The sequence below is a fragment of the Cucurbita pepo genome, chromosome 2 (assembly GCF_057944985.1).
Source record: "Cucurbita pepo subsp. pepo isolate OVF chromosome 2, ASM5794498v1, whole genome shotgun sequence".
NCBI classification, from domain to species: Eukaryota; Viridiplantae; Streptophyta; class Magnoliopsida; order Cucurbitales; family Cucurbitaceae; genus Cucurbita; species Cucurbita pepo.
This window is the reverse complement of record NC_141799.1, coordinates 13506348-13525705: the sequence shown is the minus strand read 5'-3', so window position 1 is coordinate 13525705 and position 19358 is coordinate 13506348. Positions and strand designations below refer to the sequence as shown.

Here is a 19358-nt window from a genome sequence, read left to right as displayed (position 1 = left end):
TACATTTCAACTCTTTCATCCCAAAGGTTAAAATCGTAATTTAGGTTATGTCATGAACCCGGCTTAAAAAGAAAACTTATGGACCCGGTCTGAGTTAAGATTTGATTCGTCGTTGCTCCTTCTCTGCTCACAGAAGTCAGAACTGGTTCGTCATCGGACGAGGGTTTTGGGTAACCAGCAGGAGACGGGTTGAATTGTGGAGCCATATTCGTTGAAAATGAAAGAAAATTAGTTTAGCTCATCTGTTTGGTTACTGAGGAATATCAGCAAAAATCCAGCTCTTCCTTGAAATCGAAGCATTTTTTTTTTCCGATCTCAGGGGAAAGGGGCGGGAAGATGGCTGAAGTCTCCATGTGTAGCAGTAGTGGCAGCACGGAGCTCACTCCAGAGGAAGAGAGGATTATGATCAGGGACATTGCTTTGGCTGCTGAAGCTAATACTAAAGAGGGTGATGTCTTCTATTTAATCACGCAAAGGTTCTTCCTCCTACACTTCTCTTAAATCCATAGATATTATGTCATAGGTTCTTGCTAGGTTTCCTTCGTTTTTCTTATAAATTTTTTGCACAATTTGTGTTAGAAACGTTTCTTATCGACCCTTACTCTGTTGTCGTTGTTCTTCCCCCCCTTTTGGGTTCTCCCTGCTTTTATTCATATTTGCTACCTCCAATATGTATATATATTGCTATCTGGGGGACTAATGTGATATTTTTTATCGCCTCTAGTGAAATTCTAACCATTTATGAAGAATTTCATTGTGTTGCCTTCTAGGCCCAAGCTTTGTTCTTTTTCCATTGGGGGATTGAATGTCATAGGCTTGCTGTTTAATTTCAGAGGTAACAGTTTTGGTCTTAGTGATATGGTGGGAGTAAGCTGGAGCAATAAAATGAAAGTGAAATGTTTTGTTTTGGTTCAAGAAAATCTTACTATGGTTTTTGATAAACATGCTTGTGTGCAATGTCCTAAGAGTCGGCATATTCATGAACATTCAGGTATAAGATTCTACCTCTCAAACAGGTAGCTGATAGACATATTCTGATGATTGTATATTATGGTGACAGATGGTGGCAACACTGGATTGAATATGTCAACCAAGACCAACCGGTTGGTGGTGCAAATGATGGATCCTCCTTAGCAGAAATTTACGATTCATTTGGTTCAAGCATGTTAAAAAGACCCGCTATTATTGATAACTCTGACCTAATTTACGATGCTGCATCAGAGGACTCTGGTATGGGCATTGAAATTCACGATACTCTTTTGGAAGGTCGTGATTATGTTCTGCTTCCGCAAGAAGTGTGGAACCAACTATACTTGTGGTGAGTCATTAGGAAAAAGGATTTTGGCCATTGAAAAGTAGATTTTTATAATAGTAAATGAATAACTCCTAGTCAAAGCAATGTGTCCATTCTAACAAACTAAGCTCTTAAACCTGGTCTTTCAGCTACAACATAGAATATCGCTTGTGGTTGATCAGTTCAGAAAAGGTTTTCGGTCATAGAAACATCGATTTCCTTTGTTTTGTTTTGTTTTTATTTCTTTAGCTTTGCTGAAGCCCTCAGCATGGATGGAGTAATTACTATAAAGTTGGGGACTGGGACTGGACTCTAATTCGAGGCTGTAAACTGTACAAGATCCCAAAAATAATCTAGACAAGTATTCTTATAGGAGAAAACTCTTGAGTTCCTCTCTTTCTAAGTCAGCCAAAGGATGGCCATTGATAAGTTAACCCATAGCACTCATTTGAGAAAACTCTTAAGCTCCTTTTTCGGTTGTAAATGATTGAACATCATAGCTGGATTTTGCTGAGAACTTCAAATTTTGATGGGCAAGTGTTCTGTGCATAGGTGGCCAGGTTCCAGACTCATAAAATAGTTGAAAGATATCTTGAAGACTTGGGAGTTAAAAAATAGCGGGATAAGGCAAAGAAGAAGACACACGGGAAAAAGTAGAATTACTCAACTTAGAGGAAGAGGAGAGAGTTTTATCGATGGTGGAAAGGGAGAAAAAGGGGTTGCTGAAACAGAAGTTCCTGGAGGTTTGTTATAGAGAAAAAATTATTTAGAAAATGAGTAAAATTTCTTGGTTAAAAGAGGGTATAAAATGAAAATATCTTTTTATAGAATGTTGGCAGCAAGGATAATTGTTGTCATTGCACTGTTGGCTGAGAATGTTGAAGGTTGGTGGAAGATTTAAAGGTAGAAGAGGAAACAGTGAGTTTCTTCAGAAAAAGCGTACTCCATAGATATTGTGGAGAGGTTTGTTCTGGAAGGAATAAATTGACAGTCTATTTTCCGAGACCGTGCCTTTTTCTTACCTTAGTATTCTCTTGGGAGGCAATCAAAGGAAAAAAAGTTTTGGGGAGACTTTGATGTATAATTTGTTAAGAAAATAACTAACTGTTGAGATTCTTTAATCTTGTCTTTTTTTATGGTTGGAAATCCACATGAATCATTTTATAAGTTAGTCAAAGCTTTTGGTTGCCTTTAGGTACGGCGGTGGTCCAACATTGGCACGGAAGGTAATTAGTGCAGGTCTTTCACAAACTGAATTGGCCGTTGAAGTATATCCCTTACGCCTTCAATTATTAGAGGTGCCAAAGGGTGACCGCTCCACAATGAGAATAAGCAAGAAGGTATTATGAGAACTTGTCATGGTATACCACTTTCCTAAGTACCTACCCTTGTTTCAGTTCTATTGAGACCTGTGATTCATTTTTTATCAGTTGGTTTTATTTAAAATTTCATATTTATTTGGCAGGAGACAATTGGTGAGCTTCACAGACGAGCTTGTGAAATTTTTGATCTTAACTTGGAACAAGTAATTTCATATGACCTTACAACATCCAGAGTTCAGTTTTTTAATGGTTGTTTCATTTAAATCCAACTATTCACTACTTTAACTAGGTATGCATTTGGGATTACTATGGCCACCGAAAACATGCTTTGATGAATGACATGGATAAAACTCTAGATGATGCAAACCTTCAGATGGATCAGGATGTAAGTCTATCCACCACAACTACTTTTCTTGGAAAATAAATTTTCTTTTCATTAAATTTTGATAGACAATTTGGAATAAACGTGATTTATATCTATTTTTGTCTTCATTTCACGGATTGGAACAGGATTCCCAATTTATTATTTTGTAATTAATGTTTTATTAATATTAGCTGACAATGATATTTTTAATGCACACTATAATAGAAATTTATATGTATATTTGTTTCAAATTAAATGACCCGTGTTTACTTTATATTAAAAGCTTAAAATAATACTGAAATATAAAGTTATTTAATTAAAATTTTATTTTAAAGTAAATTTTACTTCTTCATAATGTTCTTGGCTCCTTACAAATTTTCCATGGGGAATCCGTATTCCCATTCCCGTCCTTGACCTTTCTCAATGAGGAGTATTTTTTGGGGGGGGATGGGGATTGTTTTTGTTGGCTTCTGATCCCCCTCTTTGTCCCTACTTAGTTCTGAATTTTCATCCATACATTAGTCAAAATATTGATTAAGCTCAGTAAATTATTGTAAGTCAATTTGTTTAGTTAAATTTAGTTTTTCGATCAGAACCTTCTGAAACCTTTTCACTCTTTATTTTGGTTAGATCCTGGTGGAGATTATAAACCATGGAAATAATAATGCATCGGATGGATGTGCCAGTTACGTTCAGGACAATGGAACAGCCGACAAGGAAGCTACTTCTATTTCTTTAGAGCCTTCTAAGTCAAACTTAAACGTTGCAGGAGGTATGTCTAACAAAGGAATGTCTAAAACAGAAGTAGTGCAGAGTCAGAACCAGACTTCGTCAATCAGAGAGTTGGATAATGCATCTGGGCATACTGGTGTTAGTACGAGGGGATCTTCTTGTGGTTTAACAGGCCTTTTAAATCTTGGTAATACCTGTTTCATGAATAGTGCGATTCAATGCCTTGTTCACACACCTGAGTTTGCCCGATATTTTCGTGAGGATTATCATCAGGAGATTAACTGGCAGAATCCTTTGGGCATGGTTGTAAGTTTTTTGTGCATTTCAGATTCGTGAAACCTAGACTTACTTTGTTAATGAATCTGTCTTGATTACAATAGTTTTAAGCTTGCGAAGTTTAAATTCACTAATCACCATTCAGTTGTGTGATTCTTTTTCGGTACATTTCAAAAATAAAATTCCTGGAGCCATAGCTTTGAGTTTCCAACTCCTTCCCTTCTTACTTTGTTCATATGCTATAAATATAAGACTTTATGCGAATTCCCATAAAAAGTAAAATCTTATCTTATCTTACAAAGTTCCTCACGAGCAATGGAAAAGCAACTATGGTTTCTTGCAGTGTTTAGAGGTACCTAGCACAGGATGTCTCACCCTGCAAGGTGAGGCACTTTTGCTAAGGACATCAGAGGGTGTGGAATCTCCTATCTAGAAAAATAAGAAAAAGAGCGCAAATGTTTTGTTGGTTCTGGGTTGTTGTGCATGAATTGTTCGTGTATCAAGAAGCACAGAAGGACATGGCCATGATCTGGCAGATTTGGTGGCAAATTATTATCTAAAAATTAGAACATTGTCTTGGCTATGATACATTCATTAAAAATGCATATAATTGAATATTTTTGTACACTTGATGAATTAAAGATTTGTTCTAATTGTGGTCTGTTTGTTGGCCCCGTTGATTCCTTTTCAATTTTTCTGTCTTTGTTTTTTCTAGAAAGTGGTGATATGTACCATAATATTTTCGTTTTACTTTTAGGTAATAACGAGTGCTAGGGATTCTAGTTCATGATTGGAAATGATTTCAGTGTACTTTTTGGTAAAAGAGTTTCCATGCTCTGATGCTTTTACTAATTGCTTTAGAAGTTATATCTTTGAAATTTAGAAGCAGTCATTTTACTGATATTCATATGTTCTCGTGGATTTTTTTTTTTTTTTTTGTTATATTTACTCCACTGAATTGAAGTTGTATACACAGGGTGAGCTTGCTATGGCATTTGGTGACTTGCTTAGAAAGCTATGGGCTCCTGGACGGACATCCGTTGCTCCTCGTCCATTTAAAGCAAAACTTGCTCGATTTGCACCCCAATTTAGTGGTTATAATCAGCATGATTCCCAGGTTTATTTCTCACGTAATCTTACTATTTTCACAAATTATTGTATTGGATCAAGAAATCAAGAAGCCTTATTGCAGGAACTTCTAGCATTTTTGCTTGACGGTCTACATGAAGATCTGAATCGTGTAAAGCACAAACCCTATATTAAGTCCAGAGATGCAGATGGCAGACCTGACGAAGAAGTTGCAGATGAATATTGGGCGAACCACATTGCTCGTAATGACTCCATAATTGTCGATGTGTGCCAAGTGTGTAAAATTACCTATTTCCACTGCAAGCTAGTTATTTTTTATAAATTTTTTTTGAGTTACAATGTGTTAGTTACAAATAATGTTCAAGAGCTATTCAGTATCCTCCAATTGGAGAACAGTATTCATTGAGAAACAAAAAGTGGTTAAATTTGGAAGTTTCCTCTCAATCACATGAAATGAGATTTTTGGAGCTTCTCTAGTTAATGATTTTACTTGAACATGATCTTTTTTTTTTGTTTTTTTTTGTTTTTTTTTTTTTGTTTTTGTTTATCTCATTCTCCTGCATGCTTTCTGCTTCTTGTACTTCTATTTCAGACCACTTGAAAGTTTATTAATCTGATCATCCCTCATTTTACAGGGCCAATACAAATCAACTTTAGTCTGTCCTGTGTGCAATAAAGTTTCTGTCACCTTTGACCCATTCATGTATCTTTCGTTACCACTCCAGTCTACCACGACCTGCACTATGACAGTGACTGTTTTTACTTGTGATGGAAGTAAGCTGCCATCAACTTTAACTGTTACTGTACCAAAGCAGGGCCGGTGTAGGGATCTAATACAGGCACTTAACGGCACTTGTTCATTGAAGCAAAATGAAAAGCTTCTTTTGGCGGAGGTTTGCAGCATTTAGTTTTATGCATAAATGTTTAACATGTGCGCATATAAATATAGAATTTGCTCTATTTCTTTCATAAGCATGTGGACACCAAAGGTTATGTGAAATTAGGCTTCAATAATTGATTTCCTCGCGCTTCAATTACTTCTGATATTTGTTCTTCATAATTTTATTTATTTATTTATTGAACATGGGAGCATATGTACGCCTTTTATTTAAGTTTTGTGCAGTGTTCTATAGTATGGGGTTGTTTTAATTCTGTTTTCTCGGTCATTCAACCCTTACATGTTTGACATTTGTGCCTTAGCTGCTTCGGTTCCTTAGTTGTCCTTAATGGTATTCTTTGATGTGTGCTTGGAGGGAATGACAGTGACTAAAAATTGTTTTCTATCATCTTTAGTTCCCAGTTCTAAATATAGGAAACACATATATACCAAGCTGGGATACTTATCAGTTGAATATCTGTATGTGTGCTATAATGTATAAAACTTATTTTTTAATGCAAAATGTTTCCTATGTAGGTGCGAGACCATTTAATTCACAGGTTTCTGGAAGATCCCTTGATATCATTGTCCACAATAAAAGATGACAGCCATATTGTTGCCTACAAGATTCCAAAGTTGACCAAGAATACAAAATATATTCAATTAGTACATCGGAGCCAGGAACAGTATGTGAATTTGATTATGTATCCATGCTCGCATTAATAGTGTTTATTTTGATCATATATTATTTTCCTATCAGGTTGTAGACTTCATTCTGACCTGAAAACCTCCTCTATAGGCTTTGGGCAGATGCTTTTTGAAAAATTACCTTGCTTATTTTTTTCATTTATTAATGTCAAAGTATCTTTCTTCCGGGATTTGGTTGGCGGTGGTATTGATCAATTAGGAATTGCAATGTTAATGTAGTTCATGAATTACTACTACAGATTGCCTGCGAGAAAATATAGTTGAACCTTCTTAAAGTAGGGAATAATTTTAAATGTTAACCTCCAATATATGTCTTTTGTACCAGGGTAACTAGTGATGCCCACAAAATCTCAGGATGGAGAGCTTTTGGAACTCCTTTAGTCTCAGTAGTCTCATCTGATGGTCCAGTGAAGAAGGTCTACCTTGAGAGAATAGTTAAAAGAGTGCTCTCTCCAATGGCGAAGATAGGGACTTTGATGGATACTGATGTAACTAATTCTAGCATGTCGCATGCAGGGGAAGATTCCGCTGAAACATGTACAAGTTCAATGAACAGTAACGATCCAAAATCTAAAGTAATGGAACCTTTAGAATTACCTCTTCAGTTGTTGAATGAAGACAATGTTTGCATTGACCTATCAAGTGGAGAAGAAGCTGTACAACTACCCTCATCATCATCAGTCACAGTGTATCTTGATTGGTCTCAAAAGCTTCTAAAGAAGTTCGATACTTGTCACCTAGAAAACTTGCCCGAAGTTTTCAAATCTGGGCCTGTGTTGAAAAAAGCTCGAACTGAGCCGCTGTCCTTATATTCTTGTTTGGAATCTTTTCTACGTGAAGAACCACTTGTTCCAGAAGATATGTGGTTAGCTTCTCTATCCTCTCTTCTCTACTTCCTGCTGTCTTTTGGTATACTCATGACTGAAATAGCGTGTGTACAGTATTTTACTAATACTATTGAGCATATAATGAGATGTTTCATTTCTACTTGCCTCCATTATACTATAATGACTACTCAGGTTAAGAAAGATATATGATCTGCTATTTAAACTTTTGGGATGATATTCTGCTGCGGCTCATGTATTTGAATGGAATTGACAATAACTTCTCTTCACGATTTCATTGACATTGTTTAGTTTTGCTGTTTTGGCGCTTCAAAAAAACAAATTAGATAAAACTTGCTACAAGTCACTTCAATGATTAATAAATTAATTTAGCTTTTTGACTTTTCAATACTAAAGAGTTTTGTAAATATATATTTTTTTGGTAAATACTGAAGCTTCTGTGTTATCTCCCGTCCTCAAATTCAAAAATTTGACTGGGCCTCCCTTATTGTTCTTTTTGGTGCAATAAATTATTTTCTCATAAAAAGAATACATTAAAAACAAATTATGATGTTACCAAGTATTGGCATTTTATTTTATTTTATTTTGAAACCTTTTATATAGTAGTAGTAGTACTATGTAACTCTTTTCAATGGTTAAAATTGTAGCCATTTTAGCTGGATGCATATTGAACCCTGTCCACATATTCTAGTCTGTTGCTGTATTATGATGGACTGTGGAGATAGTACAGTACCATATTACATGAATTGTCATGTGATTAAGTAGTATCTTATGTGGTTTATTATTGTATTAATGAAGGTTCTGCCCTGAATGCAAAGAGCGACGACAAGCCAGTAAAAAGCTTGACCTGTGGCGGCTTCCAGAAGTGTTGGTCATCCATCTTAAAAGATTCTCATACAGCAGATCGATGAAACATAAACTAGAAACATTTGTTAACTTTCCGATTCATGACTTCGAGTTGACGAATTATGTAGCTAATAAAAACTCCTCCCAACGTCAACTGTATGAACTCTACGCTTTAACCAACCATTATGGTAGCATGGGTAGTGGTCACTACACTGCACATATAAAGGTGAGTGAACTAAGCAAGTTTTCCTAACATAGTCTCTTCATCGTTGCGTCCTTCTTTGTCATTGGTGCTTAATTTTACATATTATTTTGGTAATGATATCTCCCTGAAGGATTGTACTTGAACTTTGGGGAGAATTCTTAGTGTTTTTTTACCCCAATTACTGAAATACATCTTCCTGGCTTCTTACAAATTCAATCCTTATTTTGCTCTTTTTTGTTTGCTAGCTTATCGAAGAAAACAGGTGGTACAATTTTGATGATAGTCACATATCACTTATAAATGAAGAAGAAGTGAAGTCAGCCGCTGCTTATGTCCTTTTCTATCGGCGGGTGAAGACAGAAGATGTATCCGTTAGTAATGGAGTCCAAACATGTGCCTCAACTAAGAAATAGATGCCACCGATCACTCTGCTTATTTTTTCTTAAAAAAATATGGGATTTCAGGTATGAGTGCATCGAAACTTTATTTCATATATACTCGCAACGCTTGTTCTGCTTTCAAATACTTCCAGAAGCGAGTGAAAGCTAGAGAACTGTCCACTATAAGTGGCTGTTTAGCATATGAACCTGTTGTGTGAAGTAATGCAACCCACATGGGATATTTGTCCCCATCTTTTCATATAAAAAAAGAAGAAAGAAATGGAACTATAGAACCATAAATCTTTAAGAATTTTCATTTGAAATCCAATTCTGTAGTGCTTAGGAAGCTTTTATACTAACGCGTGCATGTGTTTCCTTTGCATCTTTATCCCTATAGAGCCATAAATCTTTGCATCTTGAGACATTGAACTGATTTTTCTTTCCTTACATTAAGTAGAATCGCTATTGTTCTTTTGTGATAAAAAATGGGATCTCATTTAGGAATTCTACCTAATGTAAGGAAGCAAAAATCAATTCAATGTCTTAAAGAGGGGCTGGACTGAGATCCCTTTTTTGTAATTATAGCTTTACTAATCTCTTATGACCAATTCAAAGTGTTTTTTTTTTTTTTTTTTTTGTAATCTTCATCCTACCAATGAAATGTTCAGTGTTATATTCAATGTTTCCTATTAAAAAAAGGATAGAATCTCTCCTTTTTGTTACTACATTTAGTAGAATCCTTACATTTGGTGAAATTCAGATTTTCATTCTTTGAACAGTGATTTGAATTGAAACATTGTTGAAATAACTACTGATTAAGTACTTCATTTGAAAGCATTTTAAAGTTCTTTTAGGAGGGTGAGTTTATGACTTTTGAAATGGCTTAAAGAATTTTTTTGCCAGTTCAAACACTTTCAAAAAAATTTAGTGTTTTAGTTACCTTATGAAAGAAGGTTGTGAAATTATTTTATCACTCGATGTATGTTAAGGTGCTTTAGAGAAAATACTTGACTGGTGCTTCTATAAAGTGCTTGCATAAAAGGATTAAGAGATCATCTTATGTCCTCTTGGGTTCTAGTGGTGCAATATGTAAAGGCAGTAAGTTCAATTTTTTTTTTTTTTTTTTTTTGACTCGTTAGTGTGAGATCCCACATCGATTGGAAAGGAGAACGAGTGTCAGCGAGGATGCTGGGCCCTAAAGAGGGGTTAGATTGTGAGATCTCACATCGGTTGGGAATAAGAACGAAACATTTTTTTATAATGATGTGAAAACCTCTCTCTAGCAGATAAGTTTTAAAAATAGACATTGGGCAGTGTGCCAACAAGGACGCTAGGGTGGATTATAGGAAGAGCCCAAGCCCACCATTAGTAGATATTCTCTTCTTTGAGCTTCTTCTCAAGATTTTTAAGATGCGTCTGTTTGGGAGAGGTTTATACACCCTTAAGAAATGTTTCTTTCTCCTCCTAACCGACGTAGGATCTCACAGTTAGTATGTTGAAGTGATTTGAATAGATTCTTGGATAGTTTTGGTGTCTGGACGTAGATGGTTCGTAACAAATTGTGCAAGGTTTTTAAGATCAAAGGAATGACTCTTTTGGCATGCCAGTTTCTTTGAGGTTTGGGCATTGGCTTGCTAGGTTCTCTGGGCATTCCAATATTAGGCAAAAACATGGAATGTCTTTAGAGGTTAGTTTGAACTTGGATCCATATGGCAACATGGGAATGCAACCAATATGCAAAGATTACAGAGTTCTTGGATCATTATGTTATATAAATCATTCTCTATCCCAACAAATTTTACTACTCATTCGTTTAATATTATCATGTTTAGGTTCTTTTCCATGTTGGTTTGATTGTTCTATAATTCTTCCTCAATTTTACCCTCATTTTGTGAATCGAAGCAGCAATATCTATATATCTATATACTTCGTTTCATGTTTTTGTTTTCAGTCTTTTGACGAACCCTAACAAAAAGTGGAGGATTCGAAGTAATAATGTTTTGACGAGCAGTTCTCATGTGGACTATTTAGTTTCAGAAAAACATGAAGAACACAGCTAGTTTAAACTACCGATCAAAAGTATGACAGTAATGTTTGGTGAATCGCCATACGGTGTAGTTACCAATCTAATTTGACTTACCTTGATATTTTCACTTTCGAGATTTGGACTTCTTAAATTTATTCGGATTTAGTTATTTTTATTCTATACAATTCATTTACTTAAAAATAAAATTAAAAATAAATACAAAAAAAGATAGTATATGCATATCTTATTGACAGTTTTGCTTATATTTTCAACCAATAAATCATTAAACAAAAAAAAAAAAATCATATGCGTTTTTACAATAATTAATAAAGACGAGAGAATCCTATTGTGGTTTTTTGTGATATTATTAATATACACCCAAATTTATTTTCTTCCACAAAATTAAATCTCATATTACAAAAATTACCCGTTTTTCTATCGAATCAAATTGTCTTTTACGAAACTTTCTCGTCAATGGTGGTTTTGAAAGTTATAAATTTTCTTTTTTAAAAAAATATAATAAGTTAGTTGTCACACCAATTGATAGTTTCTCTAAAAAAAATCCGAAGACATTTATTTAATTTAGTGTGAAACAAGTTATTAAAAAATGAACGAAAATAAGAATAAAAAATCTTATTTATTGATAATTTATTTATTAGAGAAAATTTAATAATGTTACTATCGTGTCAAATCAATTAGTTAAAAGTTTGTTTAAAAGACATATTAGATTACAAAAGTCGTGAAATAATATTATATTATATGAATACGAAGGGGAAAAAAATATTGTCAAGATTTTTCTAGAAGTTTGAGGTAATGGAAGAATTGGGTTTGTAAGTGTCAAGAAAAATATGTTCATAATTTGGTGTTTTCATGATTTGAGAGAGAATATGTTTAGACTTGGTTTTCTTCCTTTGTTGCCCATTAAGACTGCCATTCACTATGTTCCCTCTCGACATACGTATAAATGTTATTATATCGTATGGTTGACTGCGAACGTAACTAGTTAAAGCAAACAATATCTTATAGCCCATCAGAGCCAGACACCGGGTGATGTCCCAGCGAGGACACAGACAATATCGGCTAGCCCAATGGTATCAGAGTTAGATATTGGAGGTGTGCCAACGACCACCCTGGGCACAGGGGGGTGGATTGTGAGATCCCACATTGATTGAAGAGGAGAACGAATCATTATTAATAAGGGTGTGAAAACCTCTCCCTAGTAGATGCGTTTTAAAACTGTGAGGTTGTGCTAGTGAGGATGTTGGGTTTCCAAGAGGGTAGATTGTTGGGCTGCTACAAATGATATCAAATCTACACATTAGGGGTGTTCCAACGAGGACGTTGGCCCCTAGGAGGTGGATTGTGAGATCCCATATTGTGGGAGAAGGGAACGAAACATTTCTTATAAGAGCGTGGAAACCTCTCCATCTAAAGTAGATAATATCTGCTAGTAGTGGACTTGGGCTGTTACAAATTAAATCTAAAGTTGTGTACTTTATTGTAAAGTTACTTTGACGCAAAACACACTTAACTATGAAGTTTCTATGTTTGAGCCACCGAAAAGGAAGATGTGTTTTCTCAGTATAGATAGTAACTTTCAATTATTTTAAATATTTCTTAACTATCTAAACCTCAGAATCATTCTCATTCAAATGTGATCTCGGTTCATTCATGTATTTCTCTTTTACTTAAGTGTCAATCAGAGTGGCGCAGCGGAAGCGTGGTGGGCCCATAACCCATAGGTCCCAAGATTGAAACTTGGCTCTGATATCATTTCTAAAGACCCAAGAATATTAAATTAAATAGATTTTTTAACCCTTTTTCAACAAATACTGTGCACTATTAATTCTTGGTTATCATCCACTATAATTGGAGCTTTACGATGCAAGGCTCGTGTATTACAAGAACTCTAAAGGTTGTTTTTAGCTCGGGTCGCCTTTGTAATATCATTGTCTCAATTCACATATAACACTTTGATGCTCGACTAGATCGTTAGAGCTGCTTTAACACATCCAATATTGATACTAATTGAATCCCGTACAATTCTCTCTCTATCAGGTCGATACTAATTGAAAGAATATTGCACGTAAGAAGTTAGATCAACTTTAAGGTATCGTTATATCAATTCTAATGCTCGACTCGATTGTTAAAGCTACTTTAACAAACCCAATATTGATATTAGTTGAATCCCGCACAATTCTCTATCCTACATGTCGTGTCTCCACATAAAGTTTCGAGAGGGCGTGATTTTGTTTGTTGTTCGTCATCGTTCTTTCGTTTTTCTTCACTTAAATGATTACATAAGGCATTAATGCAACGAATTTGGAGTTCGTAGAACAACTCCACCAAATTTGTTTGTTAATAATCAGCAAAATTTGAATTACACGTTTTGTTTTAGGGTTTAGAGATTTGAGTTCTTGGTTTAAAGTCCACACGGGAAAAGACTCTTTGAGAAAGAGATATGATGGCTAAGTGGACAAAATCTTTGAAAGATTATGATTTTCTTTCATTTTTCTAGGTAGTGGACAACTTTTTCACTTAATCGAACCTATAGGACGGGAATTACAGGAGAGCGTGAAATGGGGTCGGGAATAGAGATTATATGCTTCATCTCCACCCCCGTGGACATCTCTAGTTGGCTAAGCTCTGTTGATACTACCTCTAGTTCAGTCAGTTCGGTACTTCCTTGTCAAGCCGACAACTCGACTATTCTTAGATTGGAGGTAGCTTTCGTGATTGGACAGTGTTATTCTACCCTTAACAATGATAAATCGCTTAGAACAATTATAAAATGTCATCAATACCCTAATTTTCTTTCGATTTCTATGTCAAATGAAAAATTCTTTAGTTTAATTCATACTTAAACGTAGTGATATTCTTCTTGTTTCTTCACCTACTTACTTAGTAATACCAAGAAAGCAAAGACGTTATACACATAATGGGCAAATACGGTAGGAGAGAAGCATATGGAAGTTGATAGTGTCTCGATCGGATGTGGCAGTGACAAGACAGTACTGATCGATCGGGAACATGGACTAATGATGACGACCAAAGTCCAAGCCTTTGTTACAGCATGGAGACATCGAGGATGCTTCAAGTTTCAGAAAATAATGATATTGATCCTTATCGCATGGTTTAGTCTCGAAAGAAAACGTATTGGAGTGGTTGAGTGGTGAAGTAGGACTTAAATATGACCGCTAAAATGACAGTTTTCAATGCACAATTATGTAACGGGACAACAAAATATGTCCTTAAAAGTCTAATTTCAATCCTAATCTCTACGTAATTTAATATCTAAAGAATAAAAATGGTCATAATATATGTTTTACCGACCCATTTATACGTTACAAATAATGATATGTTTAATTAAAAAAAATAAAAATAAATAAATATATTTTAATTATTGAAGATGTCTGAGAATAAAATGTCTTAAGGAACAATAATGTTACTAAAACCTTATCAAAATTCAATTTAAATATTATGAATAATTAATTGTTATTAGTTATTTTATTTTTATTAAGGTAAATTCGTTTATAATTTTGTAATTTTCTTTTCCTTTTAATATAAAAAATCAAACTTAAAAGTCGATTATTTGCTTTTTTTTTTCAATTATGACGTCATCTCCTTCCTTCACTTCGTCTCTATTTATATTCTTCGTTCTGCTTCACAACTAACTCCATCTCTCTATCTCTCTCTCTCTCTCTACTGAAGTCTGAAATGGAGTGCAGTGACGCAAAATCCGGTCCAACTTCAATCATCCTCCGGTCTCAGTCGCCGCCGCCGCCGCCGCCGCCACCTTGTGTCCAGGCCGGCGTCGTCGTCACTCCGTGTGCGGCGTGCAAGATTCTGCGGCGGAGATGCGCAGAGAAATGCGTATTGGCGCCTTATTTCCCTCCCTCTGATCCTCTCAAGTTCACCATTGCTCACCGTGTCTTCGGTGCTAGCAATATCATCAAATTGCTTCAGGTACCTCCTCTATCCATAGTTTCCTCTTATCTACAGCTTTCGGTATTAGGTTTTGAAATTTTGAATTCCGATGCGAGAAAATTAATCTTGGAACCGTAACGAAAAGTCTTCGAATTAGAGGAAAATACTGTTTACATGAACTGTTTTCATTTTTGGATTAATTGAACGAATCTCAATCGAGTAGAACTGTGTGTTTTTAGAAGCAGAACAGTGCCTTGAATGACTTAGGTAATTGTATCGAGGCAATGAACACGGATGGGGCTCACACGCAAAACTTGTCCAATTCCAATAATGTGCCCTTGTTTTGCCTGGAAATTTGAAAAATACGCAATCCTAATCTATTTGTTTGTTTGCGCTCAATGGCCAAGTGGTGCAATTAATCAAACATAATACAAACTGGAAAAACCAAACCAAGCAGCCATTGTGTTTGATTTTTGTCCTCACAGAACAGCCAATCGTATACTTCAGTCTGTTTCTCCAATTCAAATCCACCACAAACCAAACACTTCTGATACCAATCACTTAATTGAATTCTTCAGGATCTTCCTGAATCACAAAGAGCTGATGCAGTGAGTAGTTTGGTGTATGAAGCAAGTGCAAGAATCAGAGATCCAGTCTACGGGTGTGCAGGGGCCATTTGCCATCTCCAAAAACAGATAAACGAACTGCAAGCAGAGGTAGCCAAGACACATGCTGAGCTTGTCAACATGCAGTGCCACCAAGCCAATTTGGTGGCTCTAATTTGCAAGGAATTAACTCAAACGCCCGCACCAACACCACCACCGCCTGACCACTGCTCACTTGACAACAATTTCAGCTCTGCCACTCCTCAGAGCTACCCTTTGTTTGATGATAGCAATATCTGGGAGGCTCTTTGGACATGAGAAAGAAAACACTTGGACAATGGCTGGAATGGGGAGGAAAGATTAGTCAAAGCTGATTGAAAGCTTAGTACTTAGTAGTTGAATATTGGGTAATATTAGCGTGTTGTTAGGTTAGATGGGTTCCTCATTTGCTCCCTTAAAACCAAGAAAAGTGGAGTGAAGACAATGGAATGATGTTTACAACACTAGAGTAGTGCCAAAAATATTAAATCTTAGTATATATCCTTTTCCTTTTTTTCTCTTTAGGTTACCTACCATTAACTTCTAACATTCATGTGTCAAGAAAAAGCATATCTTTGTCAATTCTTGCTTCCCCCATTTTGAAAAGGACCAAAGATCTTGTCTTCCCATGATCTCTACTTTATGTACCATCATCTTCGTGGGTGAAGTGAAATTCCAAATCTATGATCTCGTGGGTAAGAATATAATATCTAATTCAATTGAACTATATTCAAATTTACTATGACTACTAAATGTTATATACATTGCATGTAGTTTTACGAGTCCTAAAACTACTAAGCAAGAAAGATTCAAATTAGTCGTGTCTTACTTTTCAGTTCAACGTGTACCCGTGAAAATTTAAAGACCTTCTAATCGAACATGTCTTAATCAATTCAGTTATGATTAAATTCGTTTTGAATTATTAGTATTCAATGATGTTTAATGCTTCAATCTCACTCATCTTTTAGCTTTGATTAAGTGATTGAGGTTAAGACGTTGAATTAAGTACTCATTCTTTAATACATTTATCCTCTTTGGTGTATAATTTTCACATAATTAAATTAAAATAAAAAAATTCTCACATATTTTTTAATTATAGAAAGAAGTGACAAAATTAAATAGTGTAAATTGATATATTTGTGATATAATTAAATAATTTAAATAGAGTTGAATTAATATGGTTATAAATTAAATACTTTTTAAAATAAATATTATAAAGAAAGTAAATTAAACACATTAATACGACTAAAAAGGTCGTTAGTGAGCCAAAATTAGGCTCTTTTTTGGCTTTAATAATTACTGCCTCTTCTTTTCCATAAAAAGTTACGCTATTTAATTATTATTATTATTATTTATTAAAGACGAAGAAAAAGAAGTGATGATGACGTACATGTGGGCCCCAGGGTTTATACAAACTGTCTGCTTGAACTTTAGATTAATGACAGATGGATGAGACACGTCATGCTGCTAGACACTGATCTTGTTTATCTCTTCTAATCATGATTAATCTCCTCTTAAACGCGTTTTCCTTTTGTAAATAAAAAATCTATTTTAATTAATATATTATTAAATGATAACAAGAGGATATTATATTATGTTGTTCGAGAAATTTGGCCTAAAAAACAAAAATTTGTCTGACTTCTCCGAATTATTGTTCCAAACTGTCGTTTCATACTACAATCACGACAGCTATAAAGTCAGTTACACGAGCCTAATAATATTGTGAACGATACTGATTATGAACTCACTCACAAAAAAAAAACTATCACGTATGTTCATGAAGACACTAGATTTGATGTCAGTTTAAGGTCAACATCACAATAAATTTTTGCTACGGTAACATTTTTTTATATGGCATTTTGAATTATTATTGTATGAACGTTGTACTTTACGATACAAAAATTAACCGTTATAATTAATTGCATTGGTTGAAAATTGAGAGGTAATTGTCCAACTTGTGGATAGGAACAAGAAAGTTTGGTAGTGCGCGTAGAAGAATATTAGAATTGAGATTGGGCTGCCTAACTACACATTGAAAAAATACATTCAATTATTTGGTTTTATCTAATTAAATTATTAAATATTTAATTTTAAAAATAATTCAAAAAATACTCGTGAAATTTTAAAAGTAGTATTGAACACTTTTTACTTAAATTCTCAACTTTAATATCCAAACTTTTTAATGTTACTTTTGAAAGTTTACGAGTATTTTTTTCGTCCAAATCTAAATCTAAATCTAAGAGTACTTTTAACCATTTTTAATTTATTTTAAGGATTTTTTTTTTTAAATTCAAGAGCTTATAAAAGTATACTCGGTCGGTCTTTTAATGATGTAATTAAGAGGACAAATATATTGATTTTTACATGAAAGTTTGGAAAAAATTGTTTGGTTTATATTGACTAATAATGTATTGTTATTTAATGTTATTTGTTTTAACTTTGTATTAAATTTTATTTCCTTAAAGTCGTGTTTGGACATTACTATTAATTCAATTATTTTGTCCCAAACTTTGAAGGCTATATTATTGTTTTGTGGTGACTATAAAGAATAAAATATCATTTTTAAAAATATTTCGCATTCCATTATTATTATTATTATTATTATTATTTGAATTTTCATCTCTCTTTCGATTTTTTTTTTTAAATCTTAATGACTTTTTAAAATTATTAGTGTCGGTATGAATGATCTTATTTCCAGTTACTATGACGGCAATTCTTGAATTTCGATCCATGTGGTGTTCCATCTTAATTTTAACAATGTACTTTTCAGATCGAGAAACCGAGACTACTTGATGTTGCATATTAAAACTTATTAACGCATGATTCACGTCGTTATGTTTGAAAAAAGAATGAGCGAAGCTCTAATGAAAAGATATTAGAATATAAAAATACTTCGAATATGAACTTGTTTTCATTCCCTAGTTAATAATTCTTTATGGTACCGAATTGGAACAATATGTTCTTTCTAAATGCTCGTTTTTTCTTTCATTTTTGGTTGTTTTGATGAGTCGGATCATAGCTTGTGCTGGGTTGTTACTTGGAAGGGATGAACATGCATGCACACGTTAATGTTCATCTTTCTAGCTCAATGTGTATTAATTTGAATTTTGAGATTTTGATTGATCCTCTCTAACTGATGTAGGATAAGTTCGTAAAGCATCAATGACCAATAATTGCAATTAGCCGATATTATCTTCTTTAGGTTCTCTCTTTCGGGCTTTCCCTCAAAGTTTTTAAAATGCGTTTGGTAGGGATAAATTCGCACACCCTTATAAAGAATGTTTCGTTCCATTGCCCATCACTACATGTTGCACTAGCTTATGGAGATTTAAGCTAGCAGGTAATGCACTGACAGAAAGAAAGATGGTGTAACAGATCTCTTTGGAACGTGTCTAACCGTCCTTGTGTTCATGTTTCTTAAAGTAATATTCTTTAATATCCTACAACCTTTTTTGGTAACCAAGTGTAGGAAGGTTAAATGTTGTCTCGTATGATGAGTGCATCTTGGCATTCTTCTATACTGACCCTCGCGTGGTTGAATGGGTGCCTCTTGAGGATCGCTGCTTTGCTTGACTCGAAGTGAGGGTTACATCCTACTCTTTCATGGTATGGTTGTGACAACGAGCACATCATTTGATATAGATACTCTCACATACATGTGAGTTGACAAAGATAATTTTGACTTCTTTTCTACGAAGTTTGAGAAATATTTGAGTATGTTTTTGGTTGTGTTCACTCGCTTCTCATTTAGGACGAGCGATTGTATCATCTATGATGAATGGAAGCAAAAAGTTTTTCCTCGGAACCAATAATGCCGGTATAT

The 19358-nt window shown here is 34.5% G+C and overlaps 2 protein-coding genes across 3 annotated transcripts; both read left to right on the top strand.

The window, feature by feature from the left end:
- The first annotated feature begins 105 nt into the window (after positions 1–105).
- UBP5 (ubiquitin-specific protease 5) lies at positions 106–9266 on the top strand. 2 transcript variants are annotated; one of them, XM_087121095.1, is made up of 13 exons: positions 106–476; positions 1061–1318; positions 2490–2634; positions 2760–2819; positions 2906–3001; positions 3611–4018; positions 4965–5105; positions 5181–5351; positions 5713–5970; positions 6492–6640; positions 6988–7527; positions 8306–8579; positions 8804–9266. In XM_087121095.1, the coding sequence occupies exons 1-13, from the start codon at positions 337–339 to the stop codon at positions 8969–8971; spliced, it is 2808 nt and encodes a 935-aa protein (XP_086977221.1). In that variant the 5' UTR covers positions 106–336; the 3' UTR covers positions 8972–9266. The 2 variants fall into 2 exon arrangements, with proteins under 2 accessions (XP_086977221.1, XP_086977222.1); XM_087121096.1 differs by lacking the exons at positions 106–476; positions 1061–1318 and having other exon boundaries at positions 2524–2655.
- Positions 9267–14651: 5385 nt separating this feature from the next.
- Positions 14652–16053, top strand: LOC111787811 (LOB domain-containing protein 1). Its single transcript, XM_023667869.2, has 2 exons — positions 14652–14930; positions 15470–16053. Exons 1-2 carry the CDS (start codon positions 14682–14684, stop codon positions 15812–15814), a joined length of 594 nt encoding a protein of 197 aa, XP_023523637.2. The 5' UTR covers positions 14652–14681; the 3' UTR covers positions 15815–16053.
- The last annotated feature ends 3305 nt before the right edge of the window (positions 16054–19358 follow it).